The sequence below is a fragment of the Poecilia formosa genome, unplaced genomic scaffold (assembly GCF_000485575.1).
Source record: "Poecilia formosa unplaced genomic scaffold, Poecilia_formosa-5.1.2 Scaffold51, whole genome shotgun sequence".
Lineage (NCBI taxonomy): Eukaryota > Metazoa > Chordata > Actinopteri > Cyprinodontiformes > Poeciliidae > Poecilia > Poecilia formosa.
Window position 1 is genome coordinate 322,939 of NW_006799990.1, and position 21,003 is coordinate 343,941.

The 21,003-nt window shown below is 39.7% G+C and overlaps 1 protein-coding gene across 1 annotated transcript; it reads left to right on the plus strand.

Moving 5' to 3' along the window:
- The first annotated feature begins 2,246 nt into the window (after positions 1–2,246).
- Positions 2,247–19,671, plus strand: tgm1l1 (transglutaminase 1 like 1). The gene is made up of 14 exons (XM_007552605.2): positions 2,247–2,407; positions 5,569–5,867; positions 5,967–6,158; positions 8,994–9,245; positions 12,227–12,345; positions 13,105–13,212; positions 13,301–13,478; positions 14,584–14,722; positions 15,355–15,547; positions 15,844–15,997; positions 16,278–16,562; positions 17,452–17,612; positions 17,736–17,872; positions 17,966–19,671. Exons 2-14 carry the CDS (start codon positions 5,570–5,572, stop codon positions 18,108–18,110), a joined length of 2,361 nt encoding a protein of 786 aa, XP_007552667.1. The 5' UTR covers positions 2,247–2,407; position 5,569; the 3' UTR covers positions 18,111–19,671.
- Positions 19,672–21,003: the final 1,332 nt, after the last annotated feature.

Below are 21,003 nucleotides of genomic sequence, written 5' to 3' on the forward strand. Positions count from 1 at the left end.
TGTTTGCTTTGTCACATTTTAAGCTTTGATAAAAAGAATAAGGCTGATTTCCATGAGCCTTTGTGCAAATATAGAAATAATCAGCTGTTTCAGTTTTAGCATTCAAAGGTAAGTTTGGTTTTGAGGTGAGCATTTTTAATTTAGAGATTCATCAAAAATAGTACATATCAAAAACATTCTTAATGAAGGTTGTACAGTATATCTTCTGGTAAAACCAAAAAAAAAAACCAAAAAAAAAAAATAAAACTCCCAAAATCAATGAATTAATCTATAATTGTACTTTACGCAGTTTTACATAACAAAGTTCATTTTGAACATTGTCTTTATAGTTAATATGGTTAATATGAACAGAATGACTATATTGAACTTATCCATCCATCCATCCATCCATCCATCCATCCATCCATCCATCCATCCATCCATCCATCCATCCATCCATCCATCCATCCATCCAATTTTACATTTCCAACACACTGTGTAAAAGTTACACTGCATTGTAGTGGTTTTAACATTCAGCCATCTTTAATCCCAACATTTTCCAGTGTCTGAGCTACATCGCCCAGTTCTAAAGTCTGGCTCCGTATTGCTCAGAGAACAGACTTTAAAAATACTTCTATTAATTTATAAATTACTGAACAGGTCAGCACCAAACTGCATTAAAGATCTGCTGTTCTTGTATCAACCTGTCGTGCCTCTCAGGTCACCTGAACACCGAGTTTCTTTAACTCAAAGCTAAAACCCCCACCTGTTTAAATTTGCTTTTGAGCCATAATAACTGAAACATTGACCAACATATCTGATGTGTATCAATTGGTACTTGACAAAATGCAATGTCTGTCACTGATGTGCACTGCATGATGTGGTTATGATGTTTTTATGTTTCCATTATGTAAAGCACTTTGAACTGCCTTGTTGCTGAGATGTAATGTACTATACAAATAAACTTAATTCATTGATTAAAGCCTCAGGAGTCGATTGTAGAGTTAGGCAACAGTGTTGATTCTTGTTGTTTTTTTTTTTTTACTATTATCACAGCGTGATGCCAAGCTAAACATGCAAAATGAATCTGTTCTTGGAAAATGACTTTCCTCCTGTCAAGCAGAGTGTCGAACTAAGGTGGGAGTCAGCAGACATCCAGGAGTGAATTGCCTAAGTCACTGCAGTTCACATGATGTCATGATGTGATTTAGAAAAAACACAAACGTACTGCTGAGCTTTCTGACAAAGACTCACCCTGATTGTCTGATGTAAGTTTCCAATCCTTGTTTAGGACGTTTTCCAACTTTCCATCAATGTTTTGTTCCAGGGTTGGTTGTCAAATCATCACATTATGTGGTGGAGTAAAGATTTGGTTGATACCACACAGGACAGTACTTTATTTGGTTCATAATAACTTTTCATGTTATTGTACAAGATCTCATGGTTTTAGCTATTGTCAAATTTAAGTTCAAAAGCATTTTATTGAAATGTTGTAGCTCATCTTAAGTCAAGGTTCTTCAATGGGTTGTAAATAGCAGCTTGCATTTAATGAAAGAATATTTACTTTTTTAAATTATTTTTTAGCTAAGTTAGCTAAGTTTAGCCAGTGAATTTTCATTTTATTTTTCCTTTGTTACCGAGACAAAATATAAGTTCAGATTGCTAAAAGAAAACAAACAGGGAAGGCCCTTTAGCAGTGAAGCTCCAGCTTCAGATCAAATATCAGCTTATGTGATGTGCAGCCAACCCTGATAATATGCCACCCTGGGCAGTGAGCCACCTAGCTCATATCAAAAACCCACATCGTGACCCTAAATAGATTAAGGGTCACCATGGGATTTTGCTTGGAAGTTTTCTGTTGGCTAATAAATAGAGGAGAAGTGAAAGGGGAAGTTGCTCCTTTTTTCCTTCTCTTTTTCTTATGTATTCAAGTGTTTCCCCCCCAAAAAAGAAGGTAGTACTGAATCTTGGTTTCTAAAGGTCAACTGGTCACACAAATCAGGTTTTATCTGCCCGTTCTCCAGTTTTCCCTCTGCTTTATTATAAAGTTATTGCATAATCCTGTCGCTTTGACACACTCACACATATTAGCGTGTTCGCGCTCGTGCTGCTCATCGCTCACCACGAGCGCGCACTCGCCCTCTTTGACGCATCGCTTACCAAATCTTGCTTACTGGACCGGGACCTCCCGGCCAGGGAGGTGGGGTGACTTCCACAGCACCTCAGGGTGGGGCTCAGCATTGAGGCGGAGGGGCGTGTACTCGCTTTAAGTACAGCTGCTGCTCCTTCTTGGACATGAAAAAGTTCAACACGAGAGCTGCGCACGTCACGACAAAAAAGTTTGCAGCAAAACTTTAACAGAGCGCCGCGTTGACACCCAGGAGGAATAAGACGTTTTCACCGCTGATACGAAGAAGAATCCAGCCAGGTCAGATTCGATTCAACCTCTTTTTATTGATGTGTTTTTATATATATTTTGTTTTATGTTCAAACGAAGCTTTATTCTGGTGTCCTGTAAGAACGTAAAATCTAAGATAATGTGTGATGCCAGAGGATGGAAACTAACTTCACTGCGGTCAATGTGTTCAGACTAATTTTCTGCTCTCTTCATTTTCCAAATTCAGTTTGAAAGTCGTTGGTTAAAGTCTTATCATCACTTTTTGGGTTGTAGCCAGCGAGCAGCGCCTTCCCCTTCAATTTTATTTTATTTTATTTTTCAGATGGAGTATTGTTCGTAGCACGTTTTGAATTCAACATCCATACATTTTAGGGCAAGTTTTTGAAAACAGGAGCGATTTTGTACCCAAAATTAAGAATTTCATTTGTATACTTTACAACAAAATAAACATGTTGATGATGTTTTTCATTTTGTAATTATCATAGTTCTTAAAAATTTTCTGATTAAAATTCGCTTTCTTGAAAGTAACATATTCTATCTATCTAATGCAACGTTCACCTTCAGCTCACAGCATCTTTAGGGTTGGGTTGGTGAAAAGGAAGGCCTTCCTTTTGAATGTTTCAACTAGGAATGATCAGAATTTTACTCCATAAATGCAGGAAAGAGTCCAACTTTTGATGGTAGTTGGAAAACGTATCGCCCAGTGACTTAGTACTCATCATAAAAAAGGTGGAAAATCATACATACGAACTACTGAAATGACATGTCAATGCCAATAGATGCTTTGCATGTACGCTTCACATCACCAAGCACTCAGGTCCAGTCATCTGTCATTATTAACAATTGAGTTGAATGGGAGGACAAAAGGATGAAGACCGCTTCATTTCAGACTCAGCTGATTCCCACAGTGTAAGCAGGAGCGTTAAAGTATTAAAAAAAAAGATCAACACTGTCAAGTACATCAACTTTTGTTGTAGATTTTTGTGGTTTATTTTACTGTTATGAGTAGGAGATAATTTTCCGCATTTTGCATAAATGTTTTGTGAATGTTCATTTGATGTGGAAAGCAGTGGAGGAAGAGAGCTGCTGTCTGATCAGCAGAAGAACTCAGATACACACACACAAGGACACGCACACACACACACACACACACCCACCCACACATACATATATGTATTTGACCTTTGGCCACCGCTACATAGCTTCACTACCACTGCCCTTTTCCCAAATCAGCCTGCCAAGATATCTCAGAAACACTCGATACAAATATTTAAACACAGAAGTCAATAAGAAAGCCCTGAGACATATAAGTGGAGGCTACCAGTGGATTTGTCTGTTTAAACACAGATTTGGTCTTTAGCTGGAGGTGTGCCAAACTGTGGCCTCTTGTCAGGAGGTAGGCATCCCAGAAACGCTTTAAATGATAACATATGAAGACAGATAATTATTGTTCAAGAGGCATCTCAGGAAATCACATGTCTTCGATTAAAGACTGACCTTTGGTTGGCTAGTTTGGAGGAATTTTCATAAACGCATGAAAAGCAAAGCAACGCAACACATGAAAGTATTCAGGATATTAAAAAAAAATTATAATAAAAAATTAATTATCTCTCTAAGAGCCAGATGTGTTGTGTTGAAGCCAAAAGGTTCATGTCTACAAGCGGGGGGGAGTTTAAACATTACCAAAGCAAATATGTACACCTTCGATGCTTAGATGAAGTCATTGCGTTTGAAAGTTGGAAACAAAGCAGAGAGTTAGCCACCATATTTGTAATTCCTTAGCATGCATGAAACATTAAGCTTTACATTGAGTTGTAACAAATCAGCCGTGACTTGGCGGTAGCAATTGAGTTAGTGAAGCACTACCTTTCAAAAAGAGAGGCATGCCGTTCGTACACTGGAAATGGAAAACGTAGCTGCCGCAGAAGCAAGAGCAAATCGCACAAAGTTCTAAGAAAACCTTAGGCTAATTGCTCTAAGTAATGCCTGGGCAATATAGGGTGTTTGAAGTACTGTCACAAAATATATCCAGAGTTTATCACGGAGGAAAAGTGGTGAGTATAAGAACATCGATGCAGAATGAAAATCAGAAAATAGAAAGTTCTTCGCGCAGTAAAAGTCCAGATCTTTAGACGCTGCACCATCTCTCTCTCTAAAGTCAATCCTAATATTTTTCTGACTTTGTTTTCTTTTGACAGAACCTCTTATTTCAGTTCAATAAACTGTTAAGACGTTATGATTTTCTAAGTTAATCATCTTACTGAAAGTGCCAGGCTACTATCCCTCCTTAAATCCTATGGAAGCATCCATTTATTCTGTTTATTTTTTTATTTTACAAATTAGCTTAGGTTTTGTTTAATGACTAATGATGCAGTCGACTCGGTTCACTGCTTACATCTGCTCAAAATTAGATGTAAATAATTTTTACAACTTTGTAAAGTCTGGATGGTTTTTGTTATATAGAGAGAATTAAATGAAAATGTTTTTTTTTTAAGTGCAGTTCTGGTGTCTTTGACTAGTTTGACTTTGCTTAAAATCTGGGGTATGACAGCAAGATAAATCTTCTCCAAATGAATCTAAACTAACGATAGTTTGCAGGCACACTAAAAGACGTGATCGCGCAAACTACATTACTTTGCAGTTTATGTTTATGTGCAGGCTGGGTGTGCGGCAAATTAAATCCAGCTGCTCGTAAGAATTATGGTAGATCACACAGGGAGTGTACGCAACAAGGTCTGCAAAATCTCTCTTAATGCCTCAGGAATGCCTGAGAGTCTGATTTGGATGCGAAGTAATTGTGGGAAAAGATGGAAAAAAAGACATTTGACCTTTTCATAATGTGAAAATAGAGAGAGAAAGAGAGAGAGAGAGAGCTAGACAGATGTTGGCTTAATCACGCAAAGTGCTGCAGAGGTGGAATGAAATGTACTGCAACAAAATGTCTCCAATCCTAACTCTTTTCTGGTTTGTTTTTGGAGAAACGCAAACAAGCCTCCTTTTTAGATTTCTTCATTACAGGGTTATGAGTAGGGTTGGTAAAGTTTGAGTTAGACGACTGCTGTTTAACAAAAAATCAGGCATTACAGATCTGGGTTGCAGTTGTGTGTTCAGTTAGTTTTAATCAAGTGTTTGTTTTTGTCTGGAAATAAAATACCAATTTTTAAAAAGAAAAATGTATTCATTTTTTTCAGAATGCCAGGTGAGCGATTGACAGTTCGAAGCTCGTCGGAAATCGGGCGTTTCCCCAGAGCGGCCCCGCCCATTCGGGTGGAGCTGACCATTCAGAGCGAAGTGGGGAAGAAGCAGGAGGAGAGAGGCTGCCGTCGCTGGTTCAGGAAGATCTGCCCGTGCTGCTGCAAGCGTCAAAACAGCGAGTCTTACGATATCACGGATAAGGTGGAGTTCACCAAGCCCCCGACCCCGTCCCCGATCACGATGCCCGAGCCCGCCAAGCCAAAGCCTGAGAATGGAGAAATGAAGGAATTTGGAGGTAGAATCAAAGTCTCGTTCGGCATTCTGAAACAATCGAGCAAAACCAGACTCAACTAAATAAATGTTTTTAAGCTCTCATCCGCCTGTTGTCTCTCAGACGTCAAGCTCTCCGTGTGCTCAGTGGACCTCCTGAGCTCCAAGAGTGGTCCGAACAGGACGGAGCATCACACCGATCTGTACCACGGGGACGAGCTGATCATCCGTAGAGGACAGGCCTTCCAGATGGAGATAGAGTTCAACAGGCCTTTCAGTCCTGACACAGATAAAATGCACTTGGAGCTGAAAACAGGTAGTTAGAAAAAACAAAACATGAAGAAATATTACTGCAGTGGGGTTTCCAAGGTATAGTCTGAATCTCTCTGGTTCCTATTCCCAAACTTATTGGCACAGTGGTCCCAGCTTTGATAGCTCCTTCCTCAGCAGAGTCCTGTGTCCTTAAAGAAGGACAATAATGTAAAGTTATAAAAATATAACTACAGCTCAGTGGGGCAGAAAGCTGAGCAGCAGTCTGCTGCTTTGCCTGAAGGCAGCAGTTTATAGAGAGGGAGAGAAGAGTCTCTGGAAAAAAACCTGTTCCTGCAGGAGAAGGTGAAAGCAGTGAAATTATTCTTCTTTGCTGCCATCGTTATCTTCTGTAAACGCCTCTTCTCTTCTTCAGCATGTCAAACAAATGCACATCTAAATTCTGTCCTCTGTATGGCTTGAGGGGCTGGTGATTGTGAGTTTGGAAGTCGTTGAACATCTTTGTTTTGTTCCTGTTGATCGCCAAGCGATTTGGCCTCAATGTTTGGTCTTATCTTCATTACCTCCACAAATGAGTTCAGCTGCTGTAAAATCGATTGATTTTGCAGATGCTCATTTCCTTCGTGAGTGGATGCAGTCGTGTGAAAAGCAGTGGACTGAACACACAACCTTGAGGAACCCCAGTGCTATTAGAGATCTTGTTTTCAATGCGGCGTGACTGGTTCTCTCAACCGGGAAGTTCAGAAACCAGTGACGAGTGGCAGTGTTTCGGGTCGGGAGGGGACATTTTTCTCTTAGATGAGTGGGTTTTACTTAAAGCAACCCCATGAAACAAACACAGCCAGTCCTCTACCACAGTTTACTAAAATGTCATAGCTGTTGCACTTGAAATTTGACCATAATTGTGCACTAGTTTGTGGAACAGAGTGGGTGGTAGCAGCACAGAAATGGGACGGCTGATGACAAAAACAATGCAAAGTTAAAGAAAAAAAAAACACTGTAAAAAAATAGTGTTTCTATTGCATGTGTGACCAGTATTATCTGCATGTGAACTTATACTGTCAGTGAGCCCAGCTAACGTAAAGTGTGGTCACTATGTATAACTACCACATGCATGCTGAGCTGCAATCGAACCAGAGCTGCGGCACAGCATTTGGATTCCACCCAACCATTCCTCTGAGTTAACAGTTTCCAGACCTCAGGACACCAGACACCCTCCCTCTGGAATTCACCGTCCTCATAGTACGCACTCTGAAATAAACTGCCATTACATCACTGCGCAGCACTGGTTTGCTGTCAACCACGGCTTAGGTAACTACCGTGATTTTCTCAGTTGCATTCGAAGGGGATGTTTTTACAGCAAGTGGTTGACTTGGCTCGAGTTTCTAAATTCTGGGCAACTGGACAAAGGTTGAACTTTTTTTTTCTTTTGCGGACCAAGTTGTTTCTTTAGCTAAGACATCGTGTTTTCTATTAGATTTCCTTTTTTGCGTAAATATTCATTGGGAGGAGAGGAAGGGTAAGGAGTCCTGGATGCAGTCAGATGGGGAACAATGGCTTCTCCATAAAGTTAACGCAAGAGTCAAACGAATATGATCCCCCAGCCGAGTTTAACAGAGTTAAGGCTTTAATGTTAAGCATTCAGAGTGTTTCAGAGTAGTTAGTGAGGTTGTGTTTTGTGGCCAATAAGAAAAAAATTCAGGTCATGTTAAAAAAAAACTAAAACTTTAAATAGCTTTTGAAACACAAACACTTGTGCTTTGTTTTCCAAATGGAAAAAAAAATTCCTTGGAGGAGTTCCAGGCTTAAAGGTTTGTTTGCTTAGAAAAATTGCGCACAGCTGAGGGAGGCTGGGATGCAGATGGTGGTTTGGAGTTTACAGTTATAAAGCAGATAATAACCTGACTGTTACATTTATTTTTTCCAACTTGAAGCTGCTTTTATCTGTCTCTTCTGTGCTGCAGTTTATTGTATTTTATCAAAAGGAGAAATTTGGCTGCAATCTCAAAGGGAAGTGAAAAAAAAAAAGAAAGAAAGCGTCTTAAGCGAAATTGTGAGACGAGAAAAATGGGCTCATTTTCATATATGGTAAATATTTCACAACAGAACTGGCAGAACGCCATGAACCATTTGAACCTAAAGCAGACCATCAGAATGGTGAGAGACATGCAGCAGAATACCATTCGGTGGAGTCACCAAATCTCCACAGCAACCATTAGATGCTAGACACAATCATATTTCAGAAGATGCAATCCCTTGAGGTTTGTTTATAAGATTAAAAGTAGCTTATAAAATAATAACCTTTAAGCAGGTATTACATACGCCTTTCATTGGGCCATATTTCTCTAAGATGTTTTTTTATTGATCTGGTGTAATATTCTAATCTTAACTGTCTTGTTTTCATCTGCTGGAAGTGGAAAATAAACGTCATTGATAGAAATGAAGGCTTGAACACTTCAGCCTGTGTGTTTCCCACGATGGGTTGAGCTACAGAAATGAATTCACTTTTCAATTATGTTTTAATTTATTGACTATGATAGTACATCCAAACTGAATGTTTGGAAGCAATTCCAGAAAAAATAAACTTTTCTGTCCAACCATCACAAATGCAAATGTAGATTTTGTTAATCTCCATTGGGACTTTAGCAGTCTTTGTCTTTCTTTCGTGGAATCAGACGAAGATTGAGTGAAATTATGCTGCTACAATAAAATATGAATTGATTTTAATGCTTTTTACACATCTTAGAGATGTGTAGGTGTCAATAAACGTGGCCAGCACTGTCAACTATGAAGAGTTTTAAACTACCAGAACAAATGCAGCTATTTTTCCAAATAAGCCAATCTGTATCCAACCAAATACATTCGGTCTTGTGCCTCGTAGGTCCCTTGCCTATCGTGTCTAAAGGAACCCATGTCATCATTCCTCTGGTGGAGCACCTGGAGGACGAGCGCTGGGAGGCCAAGGTCACAGAGCAGACCTGCAACAAGGTCAAGCTGTCCGTGAACTCCCCGGCCAACGCTGTGATCGGCCTGTTCGGCCTCACCGTCACGACTCAGTCGGTGAAGGACGAGGAGCCAACAGTTCACAATCCCAGCAAGGACATCGTCATCCTCTTCAACCCTTGGTGTGAAGGTAAGCGGTAGGCGGTGAGGGAGGGAGGTAGGGAGGGAGGGAGGAGCGGGGGCAAAGGGTTTACACGGAGGTATGGTAGAAATGTGGAGGAGAGGAGGAAAAGAAGGGCTGGTCCAAGATGATAAGAGGAGACTAACATGGAAGGCTATGAAAGGCAGCTTTAGGCTGCATGCCTGGAAAATTTTCTAGAATAGTGTTGTTAGTATATCATTTCTGCAGTGCTACAGGAACATTTTAATCAGACTGACAGCAAATACCTAAATAAAATAGTCGACTGTTTGGACATTTAATCTCCGAGTACTGATATAGTGTTTCAGATGAGTGAGAAAGGTTAGCAGAATCCAAGTGTGTGTTGCTGTCCGTCAAGCAGCAGCAGCAGCATGACTGTGAGTAAGAATGTGAGTTATGTAACTCCCCTGGCTGTGACACAAAACTTTTGGCACACTTGGTTGGGTCTCTCAAGCGCGGCTGCGTTTGAGATCGAAACAAGTTTGCTTTTGAGGAGAAACAGACCATAAGGTGTCACATTTACACACTTTGACTGTTTCCTCAACAGACAACGTAGCAAATCTCATGTACAATTAATCTGATATGAAAATGGAACAAGTTTGGAAAATATGCTCTTCATCCGGGACGAGCCTGAAATTAAAGTGCTTTGCAAAGCATCCACATCCCTTGAATTAAAAAAAATAAATAAATTCACAATTTGTCTCATTACTGTTACAAACCTTTATGTAATTTATTATGGACACACAATTTGCTCGCTGCCATGTCTGCTGTGTTATGTGACGCTTTTTCTTCACTAAACCTTCAAGACTTGCAACGGAAAAGCTGCACTTACATTCACCTGAAATTACACACAGGTGGAGTTTGCTTACAAATTCCTTTTATTGGGACGTCAGCTTGATTTTATTTAGGGGTACCAAGTGGTGGGGGCTGACGGAAAATCCACATCGCAACAACATCAGTGCGGATGAATTCTTGTTTTGGTCTACATTAGTCTAGATGAAATTCCTCTGGGGCACAGTGTGTCAGCACTGGTTACTCTTAAAATATTTCACTTGTTAAATTTAGGCTAGCCGGTTCTATTGAGAGTTCGGTGTGTGTGTCGCTGCGACGAGCGCGGTAAACACACCTTTAAATCATAGCGAAGGAGGAAAGCGCATTTGTGCTGTGTGGGTGTTTTTTATTGCCGCCTTTCGGGCATCTGCAGGACAATCGGAGATTAACGATTTTGCTCTCCGACTCATTCCAGAATTTCAATGAGCCTCCCATTTTCTGCTGTTAAATTGAGGCGTTTAATGACGCGACGCTTCATAATGTGGTTTTCTCTGAACACCTCCCTCTCACTGAGTCGAGAAGGAGAACCAGAACGTAGATTCTGTTTGCCAAAAGGGCACTGAAAATATCAAGTCCTTTGCTGCGGCATACATATTTCTAGTGTCTTGAAAAAGGGATGTAAGAGCGAAAGGAAGACCATGGTAACTCTGGGCGACAGCAGAGATGCAGCGGTCAGGTGGAGGAATCTGTCGACAAGACAACTAGTTGCACAAATCTGGCCCTAATGGAAGAAAGACAAACACAAAGCCATTATTGTTAAAAAAAAAAAAAAGAAAGAAAACTAGCTGTTTAATTTTAGTTTTCAAAATTAAACGTACATTCTGAACATTCCCCTGAACACATCATCTCCACTGTAAGACAGTAGAGTGGAAACCCACTTTCACAGTGTTAAATCTCCCTTTAGCTACGGCTCTAAAACTCTCAGCCTCTCTTGGATGAATTGCTATGTGCTGTTGAAAGTCAGAGTTCGTTTTATCTCCTCATAGGCAGCGCTTATTATTTTACTCAGATAAGAAAAGAAAATGAGCTTCATTGTTTACCGGGATGGGTTTGGCAAATGATCCGTGCAGGATATTTGAAGGAGAGAAGACCATGTGCAGTGGAGCAAACTAAAAAAAACCCCAAACAAACCTGAGCTTGATATAAAAAGAATAAAAAGCTGTCTTTCATTATGGTTGTGCTTCTTCTGGAGGCGAGCCCAATCCACTTCTATCCCTTCCAATCTCTTCTTCCTAAACTCAAGCTCTCCCTCGTGCTCATAAAAAAGTCCAAATCCAACAATTACTGTATAAAATGCCACGGGGCTGAGTTCGGAGTGATCCGTGCAGCTGGGGAAAACCTGCTTTATTCCTGGCTTTTTATCACATCCATGTGTATTTCCTGATTCTTTTATTTTTTTTTTTTTTGCTATCTGCTGACCTGAACCTCACTCCTTTCAGTCCTGTTTTTGAGCCTCCTCCTTCACATCCTCTTGGACGTTTCTTCCCACATTCCGGGAATTTGAATTATTTTTTTTTTCTGTAAGAAGTGAAACAGTCACGACTGACAGATCCTGCACTTTCACCTCTGCATGTTTTCTCCTGTAAAAGTCCCGAACACACACTGGGTTATTCTTTGCTCCCTCTTGCCCCGCCCTTCCCTCCTCTCTACTCTCCTAAACATAACTTCCCCTTTTTCTCCCAGTTGTCTCCCGTGACTGTTCAGTCTTTTTTCTCTCTGTCTTTTTTCCACCCGTGTTTAATCACACAGCTGATAACAAGGGAGGAAAATAAAAGTTGGAAAAAGAAGTTGCTCATGTGAAGTGGCCCACGCCCACGTTTGTGGCACAGATTTCTGTCCAAACAGGCCATTTCCCATAAGCCACAGAGGGCCCCACACTGCAAGGTCCATGGATTCATTGTGTTTCTTAACCGTTTCCTGACCTTGGGGACTTGGTCCAATAAAATGAGAGAAAAAGTCACATTCTTAAGCAGTTTGGTCACTGGTTGTTGATAAAACTGGAAATTTTGGGTCGTTTTCACGAACGGGGCAACGCTCAAAACTGATTCTACCGGATTGGAGGAAATCTGAAAACTGCCAGCTGCATTTCCTGTAGCTACAGTAATAACTTCATATCTCATGTGTTTGTTTTATTTTTCTAGAGGACACCGTGTTCCTGGATGACGAAGAGCAGAGGAAGGAGTATGTGCTGAATGACACTGGGAGGATTTACTACGGGACAGAGAAGCAAATCGGAGCCCGCACCTGGAACTTTGGGCAGGTACGGACTAGAAGCTTGTCTTTATGAAGGATTACAGCGCTGTCTGCCTGTAAGGGTTCTCCCATCTACTGTAGCTTTAAAATAAAGTGGAACATTTTTGGAGATTTTCCACATGGCCCTCAAAACAGAGCAAGAGGCTCGTCTGTCAGAACCTGATCAGTATGAGAGAAACAGAAAGGCGTATGGACAAGTAGCATTAAAGCTACTTCAACTCCAGCTAAGAGTAATTTTTTAGAGGTAACAAAAAACACATTTCTCTCTTTTTTTTAACAAGTAAACAAGTAAAATTTAGGAGAAGTGTGGAGTTAATTTGTATTCAATCCCCTTATGTCAAAAACCTTTTCAAGCCTCTTTTTGCTAAAATTATAGCTGCAGGTCTTTACATATTCAGAGACATGGCTCATGCTCAGTCAGACTGGGTGGAGAACATCACTGGAAAACAATTTAGTCAATTTAGATCTGGACCTTTTCCAGTTTACTCTGATTTTCTAAGTCTGACCCAGTCCCCTGCTAAAGAAAAAGAGTATTCTCCCTCGTTGGACTATGTTGGTGATGTACTTTTCAAAGTTTTGTCTGTAAAGATTTTAAAAAACTTTGCTTCCTTCTCCCCCACCTTCACAATTTCTTCACTTCATTGCATTTTGTTGATCTACCACATTAAACTCTAATAATACGGTGTGATTGGTTATATGTCACTCAACAGGAAATGCAAGTTGTTGAAATTTAATCTCGCTTTTCTTTTTCAATTCTTTTTGCTAGTTTCATGAGGGAATCCTGGACGCGTGTCTGTTCATCTTGGAGAAGAGCGACATGCCTCCGTCCGGCCGAGGGGATCCGGTCAATGTGGTCAGAGTCGTATCTGCCATGGTGAGCAAAATGCATACAATATACACGAGAACATGGGATGTAAATGAAAACAAATGGGGAAAAAGTGCAAATAAAATTTTGTTTTCAGATAAACGCCCAGGATGACTATGGAGTCCTGGTTGGGAACTGGTCAGGGAACTACTCTGACGGCATCTCTCCTGCAGCGTGGAGCAGCAGCGTGGAGATCCTGAGGAAGTACCACTCCTCCACAGGAGTACCCGTGAGATATGGCCAGTGCTGGGTCTTCTCTGGTGTCACTACAACAGGTGAGAGAGAGAAGAAAAATAACACAGAAGCCCACAGAAGTGGGCAAGGATGGCTAGAGTGGCCAAAAATTGTACTAAAGTTATATATTTTCAATATATTTTTACTCACGTAAAAGCAAAAAGTCCAATAAATGTCTCAAGTAAGAGTAAAACTAAAAAAATTGTTTGGTAAAAAACAAGTACTGGTCAAAACATTAATCATTTAATATTTAGAAATTACATCAACAGACGGACGAAGGTATAAAGTTATGTGGAAACGGTATTTTAAAAATTGAAATGAAATTAATTTTACAAAATAACAAAATCAGACAAAAGAAAACAAATTTCCAAATCAGTTTCTTTCAGTATAAAACTTTAACAAAAACTGCATGTGTGTGTGTGTCTGTGTCTGGCGGATATTTGGTTAAGATAAGAGATAAGCTTGTTCGTAGTGACATTTCGTAATAAAGTTACTCAAGTAAAAGTGAAAAGTACAACAAAGAAAAGTTGTTGTTTTTTTTCACAAAAAATGACTCCAGTAAATGTAACTGAATAAATATCACTAGTTATCACTCAACTCTGCTTGTGGGAGTATGTGTGTAAGAGAGTGTAGGGAGTGTTTGAACCAGAGTGGAAGGTGAAAGTTGTTTGAAGGCATCTGGACGGAGCGGACTGTGCGAGTTTTTTTGGAGTCTGGAGAATCGAGAGAGGATCCTGAGTAATGTCTTCTCGAATCCACCAGCTCAAACAATCAACTTGATTAAGAATCCAAATATTTTTTCTGATCTCAACCAGGCCCTGTGATGAGCTCTTTCTATAACTCTGAGCGTGTATTCGGGGAACTTCACATGATAGCTCGCCGACTTTAGCGCGTGACACCGAGAGCAGGCCGTAGCTCATCTATAGCCTAAATCCAACAGACTGGCATTCCTGTCATACCTGCTACTTTTGTCACAAACTGAGCTACATGTGTTGCCTTCATTCAGCCAGAATAATAAAATTCACTCTGTGAAATATATAAAAACTACATCCGGTATTACACTCTGTGCACTCGGTTCAGATCAATTACAAAAATGTACTCGCAAACGTCACTTTTTGACACGTTCTCTGTCTTCTGATTTTTCAGTCCTGCGGTGCCTCGGCATACCCGCCCGTAGCGTGACCAACTTCCAGTCTGCCCACGACACCGACGTGTCCCTCACTACGGATGTTTACTTTGACGAGAACATGGAGCCAATTGAGCACCTCAACAGTGACTCTGTCTGGTAAGATAATGAGCCTTTCACTGACAGGCCACCATTCCATACGTCCATACCGTAAGAACATGTGTGAAAATGCCAGCTGCTAAATACATACCTCTGGAACGGACTTTAAATTTAGGTCCTCTCCAAAAGCACTCCCCTTACTCTGGAATGCTTAAGTGTAGTCATGTGCTTTAGTTATTTGCAGCTCGTTTCGACCCACAGAACCCAATGTTCTGTTTGATATTTACTAATATCTCCCCATCCACATATAAAATAATCCTTGGGGAAAACAAGAAAAATCTCCCTTCCTTTCCTCCACAGATGATTTATGGAGAAAATAGGATTGTTTTTGCCATGAAGCAACCAGATATCCAGTCAATGCATCCCCAACATTTTTATGTTCTGGTGTTTCTGATGTGTGAAGAAAGTTGCTTTTTAATAAACCCTTCATCCCTAACAACTAGAAAGAAAGCAAGAAAGACAATCAACACATCACCTTTAGTTTATCTGTGATCAAACCTCCTGTTTCCAAACCCCCTGCGTTATAACAGTCAAATTAATTAAAGGCATGAAAAGTCCACTTTATAAATAACAACGCTTCTGTTTCGTAATGACGGAGCTAAGTGTACTCTCTCAAACATTTTTGCCTGTAGGAATTTCCACGTGTGGAATGATTGCTGGATGGCCAGACCAGACCTCCCCCCTGGCAACGGAGGCTGGCAGGCCGTTGACTCCACACCCCAAGAGACGAGCCAGGGCACCTTCCGCTGTGGCCCAGCCTCTGTCAATGCCATCCGCTCCGGTCATGTCTACCTCAAACACGACACGCCTTTTGTCTTTGCTGAGGTAAGCAGACTATTTCACAAGATCCCGATTGTAAACAGAATCTTCTAAGGATTTGCAGATAATCTCTTTGCCTAGAGAATCTTGTTATTTCGATTTGACAGCCAATATTTAGTGCTGTTGGTAAGGAGATGCCAGTAAACATCTCCTTTAGAAGATTTAAGGATCATCTAATCGAATCAAAAACATTGTAATTAGTATCTCGAGCCTCCAAGCTGTAAACAACTGAGCATTAAACAGTGTTTTCTCATTTCATCAATCGTTAAAGCTGATAATCCTTTTTGGTATTTGACTCTCAGGTGAACAGTGATAAAATCTACTGGCAGAGGAACCTTGACGGTACTTTCGGTCAGATCTACAGTGAGAAGAAAGCCGTTGGGCACTGCATCAGCACCAAAGCAGTGGGCTCTGATGAGCGCGACGACATCACACACCTGTACAAACATCCAGAAGGTACTAAAAAGAATGTTTTACTTGAACCATATCAGTTTAATATTACAGCAGTGCCCTAACGCTGGACAGAATAATTTCAGAAATATCTTTTGCTATCATGAAATTATCATTTTCACAAAACTGTTTCCTGTCCAGAGATTCCTCCCAAACTACACAACTTTTCACATGCATTTTAAAATCTGGAAATGTGTGTCACTGTCTGCCTTTTTTTGGGCGTATGATTTCTGGTGTAAATTTACATGGTCCTGTTCACTTACCTAATTATTCGCTTCCCGGGCAGAGTCTGAGGAGGAGCGCATTGCGGTGGAGACAGCTTGTCGGTATGGCAGCAAGCCAGACGTCTACTGCACTCCTGCAGCCGAGGATGTGAGCGTGGAGGTGAAGATTGATGGCGAGGGGCCCAGGATGGGCAACGACGCCAAGCTGAGCATTGTGGTAAAAAACCAGAGCTCACAGCCCCGCCAGACGACTCTACACAGCCAGGTGGCTGTCATGTACTATACTGGCGTCCTGAAGAACGCTATTAAGAAGGACAAGATCCCCGTGGAGCTTTTGCCCAATGAAGGTCTGATTTTCAAAGTTCTTTTTTATGTTGTTTGTTAAAATGTGGTGCAAATTAATGTTTGTGATTTTTTTTTTTTTTTTTCAAATTTGCAAACAAAATAAAAAATTGGGGGCTTGTCCAGGATTTTATGTTGTAATAATAATTAAGTCCTGCCACATTTTTCAGTGTAATAACAACTAATGAGCTATTCTAAGATGTTTTCCTATCCAAGTACTAAACAGGCCTAAATCATTTCAGCTTTCAAGAACAGAGTAGAGCATGTGGGTTAAGCATGTTATAGTGATAAATGTAACTAAATTAAAGGGTTTCATCATGTGGTTGTGAATGTCACTAAGTTCTGTGTATGTAAGGTGTGTGTAGCAATAAGTGTAAAACTGGCTTTATGTGAAAATAACACTAACAAAAAGAGGAATAAATAATCAAGCTTATGAACAGAACGTTAGTTGTCAAAGAGACTTTAAGCAACATTAGAACTCATCGGACCTCTGCTGTTTCATTTCACCCTCATAAAATTGTCACAGAATAAAGATAATTGTCCAGTCCAACGTCAAGACTTGGAGCACGGGCTGCAAAAATGTTTCTGTAAATGTTCTTGTCCTGTTAGCTAGCAATGCTAGATAGTAAAAATATTTTCTGTTGGTCAAAAATGATAAAGTGAAAAAGTTACTGTAGGATCAAGAGAATGTTGATATACAATTATAGTACATTGTTAGGTCAGACAAAATAGTTTGCAATACAAGTTTCTCTTTACAGTTTGCTAACAGGGGCTACTAAAAATCTCCTGATACCATATAAAGTTAGCTGATAAAAATATGTATTGACAAAAATGTAATTTTGGAAATTTGGGAGAGTTCAGTTGGTAAAAATGTATTTTCCTCTCCACACACAGAGAAGATTATTGAATGGGTATTGCCATACCAGCACTACCAGAACCAGTTGGTGGACCAGGCTGCTCTGATGCTGACACTGTCTGGAAGAGTCAGTGAAACCAAGCAAGTGTTGGCCAACCAGACAACCTTCAGGCTCCGTACGCCTGACCTCCAGATTACGGTACAATCTCATTTTGTATTTGCATTTCTTTTTTAAGTCAAGCATAGCAAACACAAATTCAGTTTGACTGTTCAATTCAATTTCTTTTCTTTGATTCATTTCCACTTCATTAAAAAAAAACAGCCTCTGGGTGAAGCTGTGGTTGGTAAGGCGATGTCAGCAAAGATTACCTTCACCAACCCGCTGTCACGTGTACTGAAGGATGTCGTGTTCAGGGTGGAGGGCCTGGGCCTTCAGAAGGGCCATGAAGTGGTCATAGGGTAAGAAAACTTCTTTTTTTTCTGTATCTCTTTCTTTTTACCGTTCCTTGTCCCTTTTTCGACTAACGTTTGATTTCTCCTGGCGTGTCTCAGTGATGTCGGAGGCCAAGCTACAGTAACAGTGACAGAGCACTTCATCCCCACCCAACCTGGACCCAGAAAACTGGTGGCGTCACTTGACTGTAAACAGCTAACACAAGTGCATGGAGTAGCTGACATCATGGTTAACGAACAATGAGAATTTCTAACTCTACAAAGCGTGCTAAGTTCCTGTACCTTAAGCAGTCCTATTTATTTTTTACTGCTACAAATGTAAACAATTTTGTCATTGTGAACAATGAAATGATAATTAACCACTGTAGCATTATCAGTATTACTATTATTACTATTTTTTATTTATCTATTATAAATGCTATCACTTCTCTTGTGCATGCAAAAGGCATTGAATACATGCAACACAAAACATGAATACATGCAACACAAAACAGAGGCTTTGATTAACAAGTATTAAATATGTAAGCCTATTTTAGTGAAATGTAAAACACTGAACTAAAACTTGTGAAGGTTCACAGTGGGGCCATTCTGTGGTTATGTAAATAATGTCCTTGTGTATTGTTCATTTAGAATGTCTTAATGTGAAAGTTACCGACAAAATGAACTTCTCATGGCTCAAATGAAGGGAGAATCTCGCGTCAGGTCTAGAAACAGACGTATGCAAATTACTGACGCTTTTTTTCAGACGTCTGTTAACACTTTCTTTTCTTTAGCATTTTAAACTGCTAAAAGACAAAAACAAACTAAAACAGTTAACCAAAGGCAGAGAAATCGAGGCTTAAGATGAATTTTTCACTAAAAGGTTCCAAGTCAGAGCCGTAGATAACCTTTGTTTGACTGCTGAATTGCAAATCATTTCCCCTCCAGAAGATATTCTGGATTTCCTGTGTGCCTCTCCATCATCTGGTTACAATAACACCGACATCTTTGTCACACATTGCAGATAACTTGCTCATTCAAACAGAAACCACAACGACCGGAGTGCAGAACAATATGATTCTCATTAGGGAAGGGCACAAACCTGGCTTTGGTTGAGTCTATCGGTCTTTATCTCAAAACTTTATGTCTTCATTTAGATTTACTGCAGTCAGAGCTACTTCCCTTTTTCTGCACCTAGATTATTTTCCTATAAATTGAGATTGCGCCAAAAATGCTTTTGTTTTAAAAGATTTGTGATTGGCCTAACAGCTCTCAGTGCCAATTTACACATGCCAAACGGGGTAGGTCAACCCTGTGTTAGCGTGTGATTGCACAGAACAGGAACAATGCGATTCAGTAGTGCTATTACTGATTAGACCAGTGGCTTCGGTTTTTCAAGTGGATTTTAAAAAGAAGCTGAGCAAAAGGAGAAAATCAAAGAATATCAGATTCATTACCCCAGAACAATTTGTGAACGAGCTTTTTGTACAAACAGTAAATCTTGTGCAGAAACATCAACTTAAACAAAGTGTGAACATATTGGTTTGTGATATCTGATGATTTTTCTTTTTTTTGTTTGTTTGAGAACTGGATCATGCATAATTCTAAAAAACAAAACAAACAAAAAAAATCCGCTTTTGACGCAAGTTTGCATCCAGAATCCTTGATTTCTCAAAATGTCTTCCTGTTGTGGCCTCTTGAACTACAGCACTCAGTGTACAATGTGAAGAAAACTGTCTGTACTAATATTATTTATCTATTTTATCTATCTGGGAGGTTTTTGTATCATTTTGTTGTGACAATAATAAAGTTCACTAAAACTTTGATGAGGCCTTTTCCCCTTTTCTTCTTGCCTTTTAAACAAGACTAGAGGGATGGAACTATGCTTCTACCAGGAAACATCTTTGCACATTTTTTGCAAAACATTTTGTTTGCTGGATCGTTTTTTATATTATTCATCTTTCATCATTGCAGATTTAAAAAAAAAAGAAAGCAACATAATGACAGGATTACTCAACAGTGAGTATGGCTTTCTGTGCAAGTTGAAACAGACGGCACGCCTTAACTGCATCTCATCGTCAGGAAGGCTGATGTAATCCCAAATGCTTTGGTCTTTACATCATCAAAGCACACATTTAACAGAACAAAGCTTTAACAGATTTTAGAAAGGAGGTTATTTTAAAAAAATGAGCACACCAATAATCTGTTAGATTAATCTGTTCTATGATGAACCCCTAATTGTGCTAGAAAAACGTCACCCGCTATCCACACAGTGAAACTTGGTGATGTCATTATGATGTTTGGATGCTTTTCCTTAACATAGACAGAAAATCTATTAAATCTATTCAGGTTTAATGGAACATTGATGGAGATAAATGCAAAGTGTTGACTAGAGTGGCTGATTACATATAAACATCACACTTATTTTTATTTGTAAAACATTTTATTAATCACATATCACTTTCCTTTCTATTCTCAATTATGCTCTACTTTAATTTGCTATGTCACATATAACCATCATAAAATATGTTAAGGTTTGGGGCTGCTTCAATGAAAAAATACCAATAAATATCACAAGGTGTATAAATATAAATATAATTTTAGCTACAGTGTGGCTGTCAAATGAATACTACGAGTGGAGTCTGTGTGTAAATTGTCCTCCATATCTGTGCTGTCCCTGTAATGTGACCACTGGCTGACAAATTAAGGACATTTTTCTGCTAAAATGAGAAGGAAAAAACAAAAATAGACCAAACTGAATGGATTTAGTCCTCGCTCAATCTCCTGTTTTCTGCTGTTTACTACAGTCTTAACCTGAGTGAAATCAGGGTTATGAAAAGAAATAAGGAAATGTTTTTCGTCTTTTCAGTGTTCCTAGTTTAACATGAATTTCCTGGTACTAATTGAGATTTAGATTTTTTTTAATTCTAATTATACCATGTTTTTACATCTCAATGATTCCAAAGGCCAGTCTTCAAATACTTTCTGTCGGTTTAAGTTATTTAAAACAACCCTGGGTGTCTCTGTAAGGACACGTTAGCTGGCCAGCAGTCCTCTCTTGCAATTTTTAAAAGATATTGAGTCTGACTCATGTCAATTTTTAATGAGTTAATCGTCTGACCTCACTCCACCTCTGCACCAAACTTAATGAAGACAAG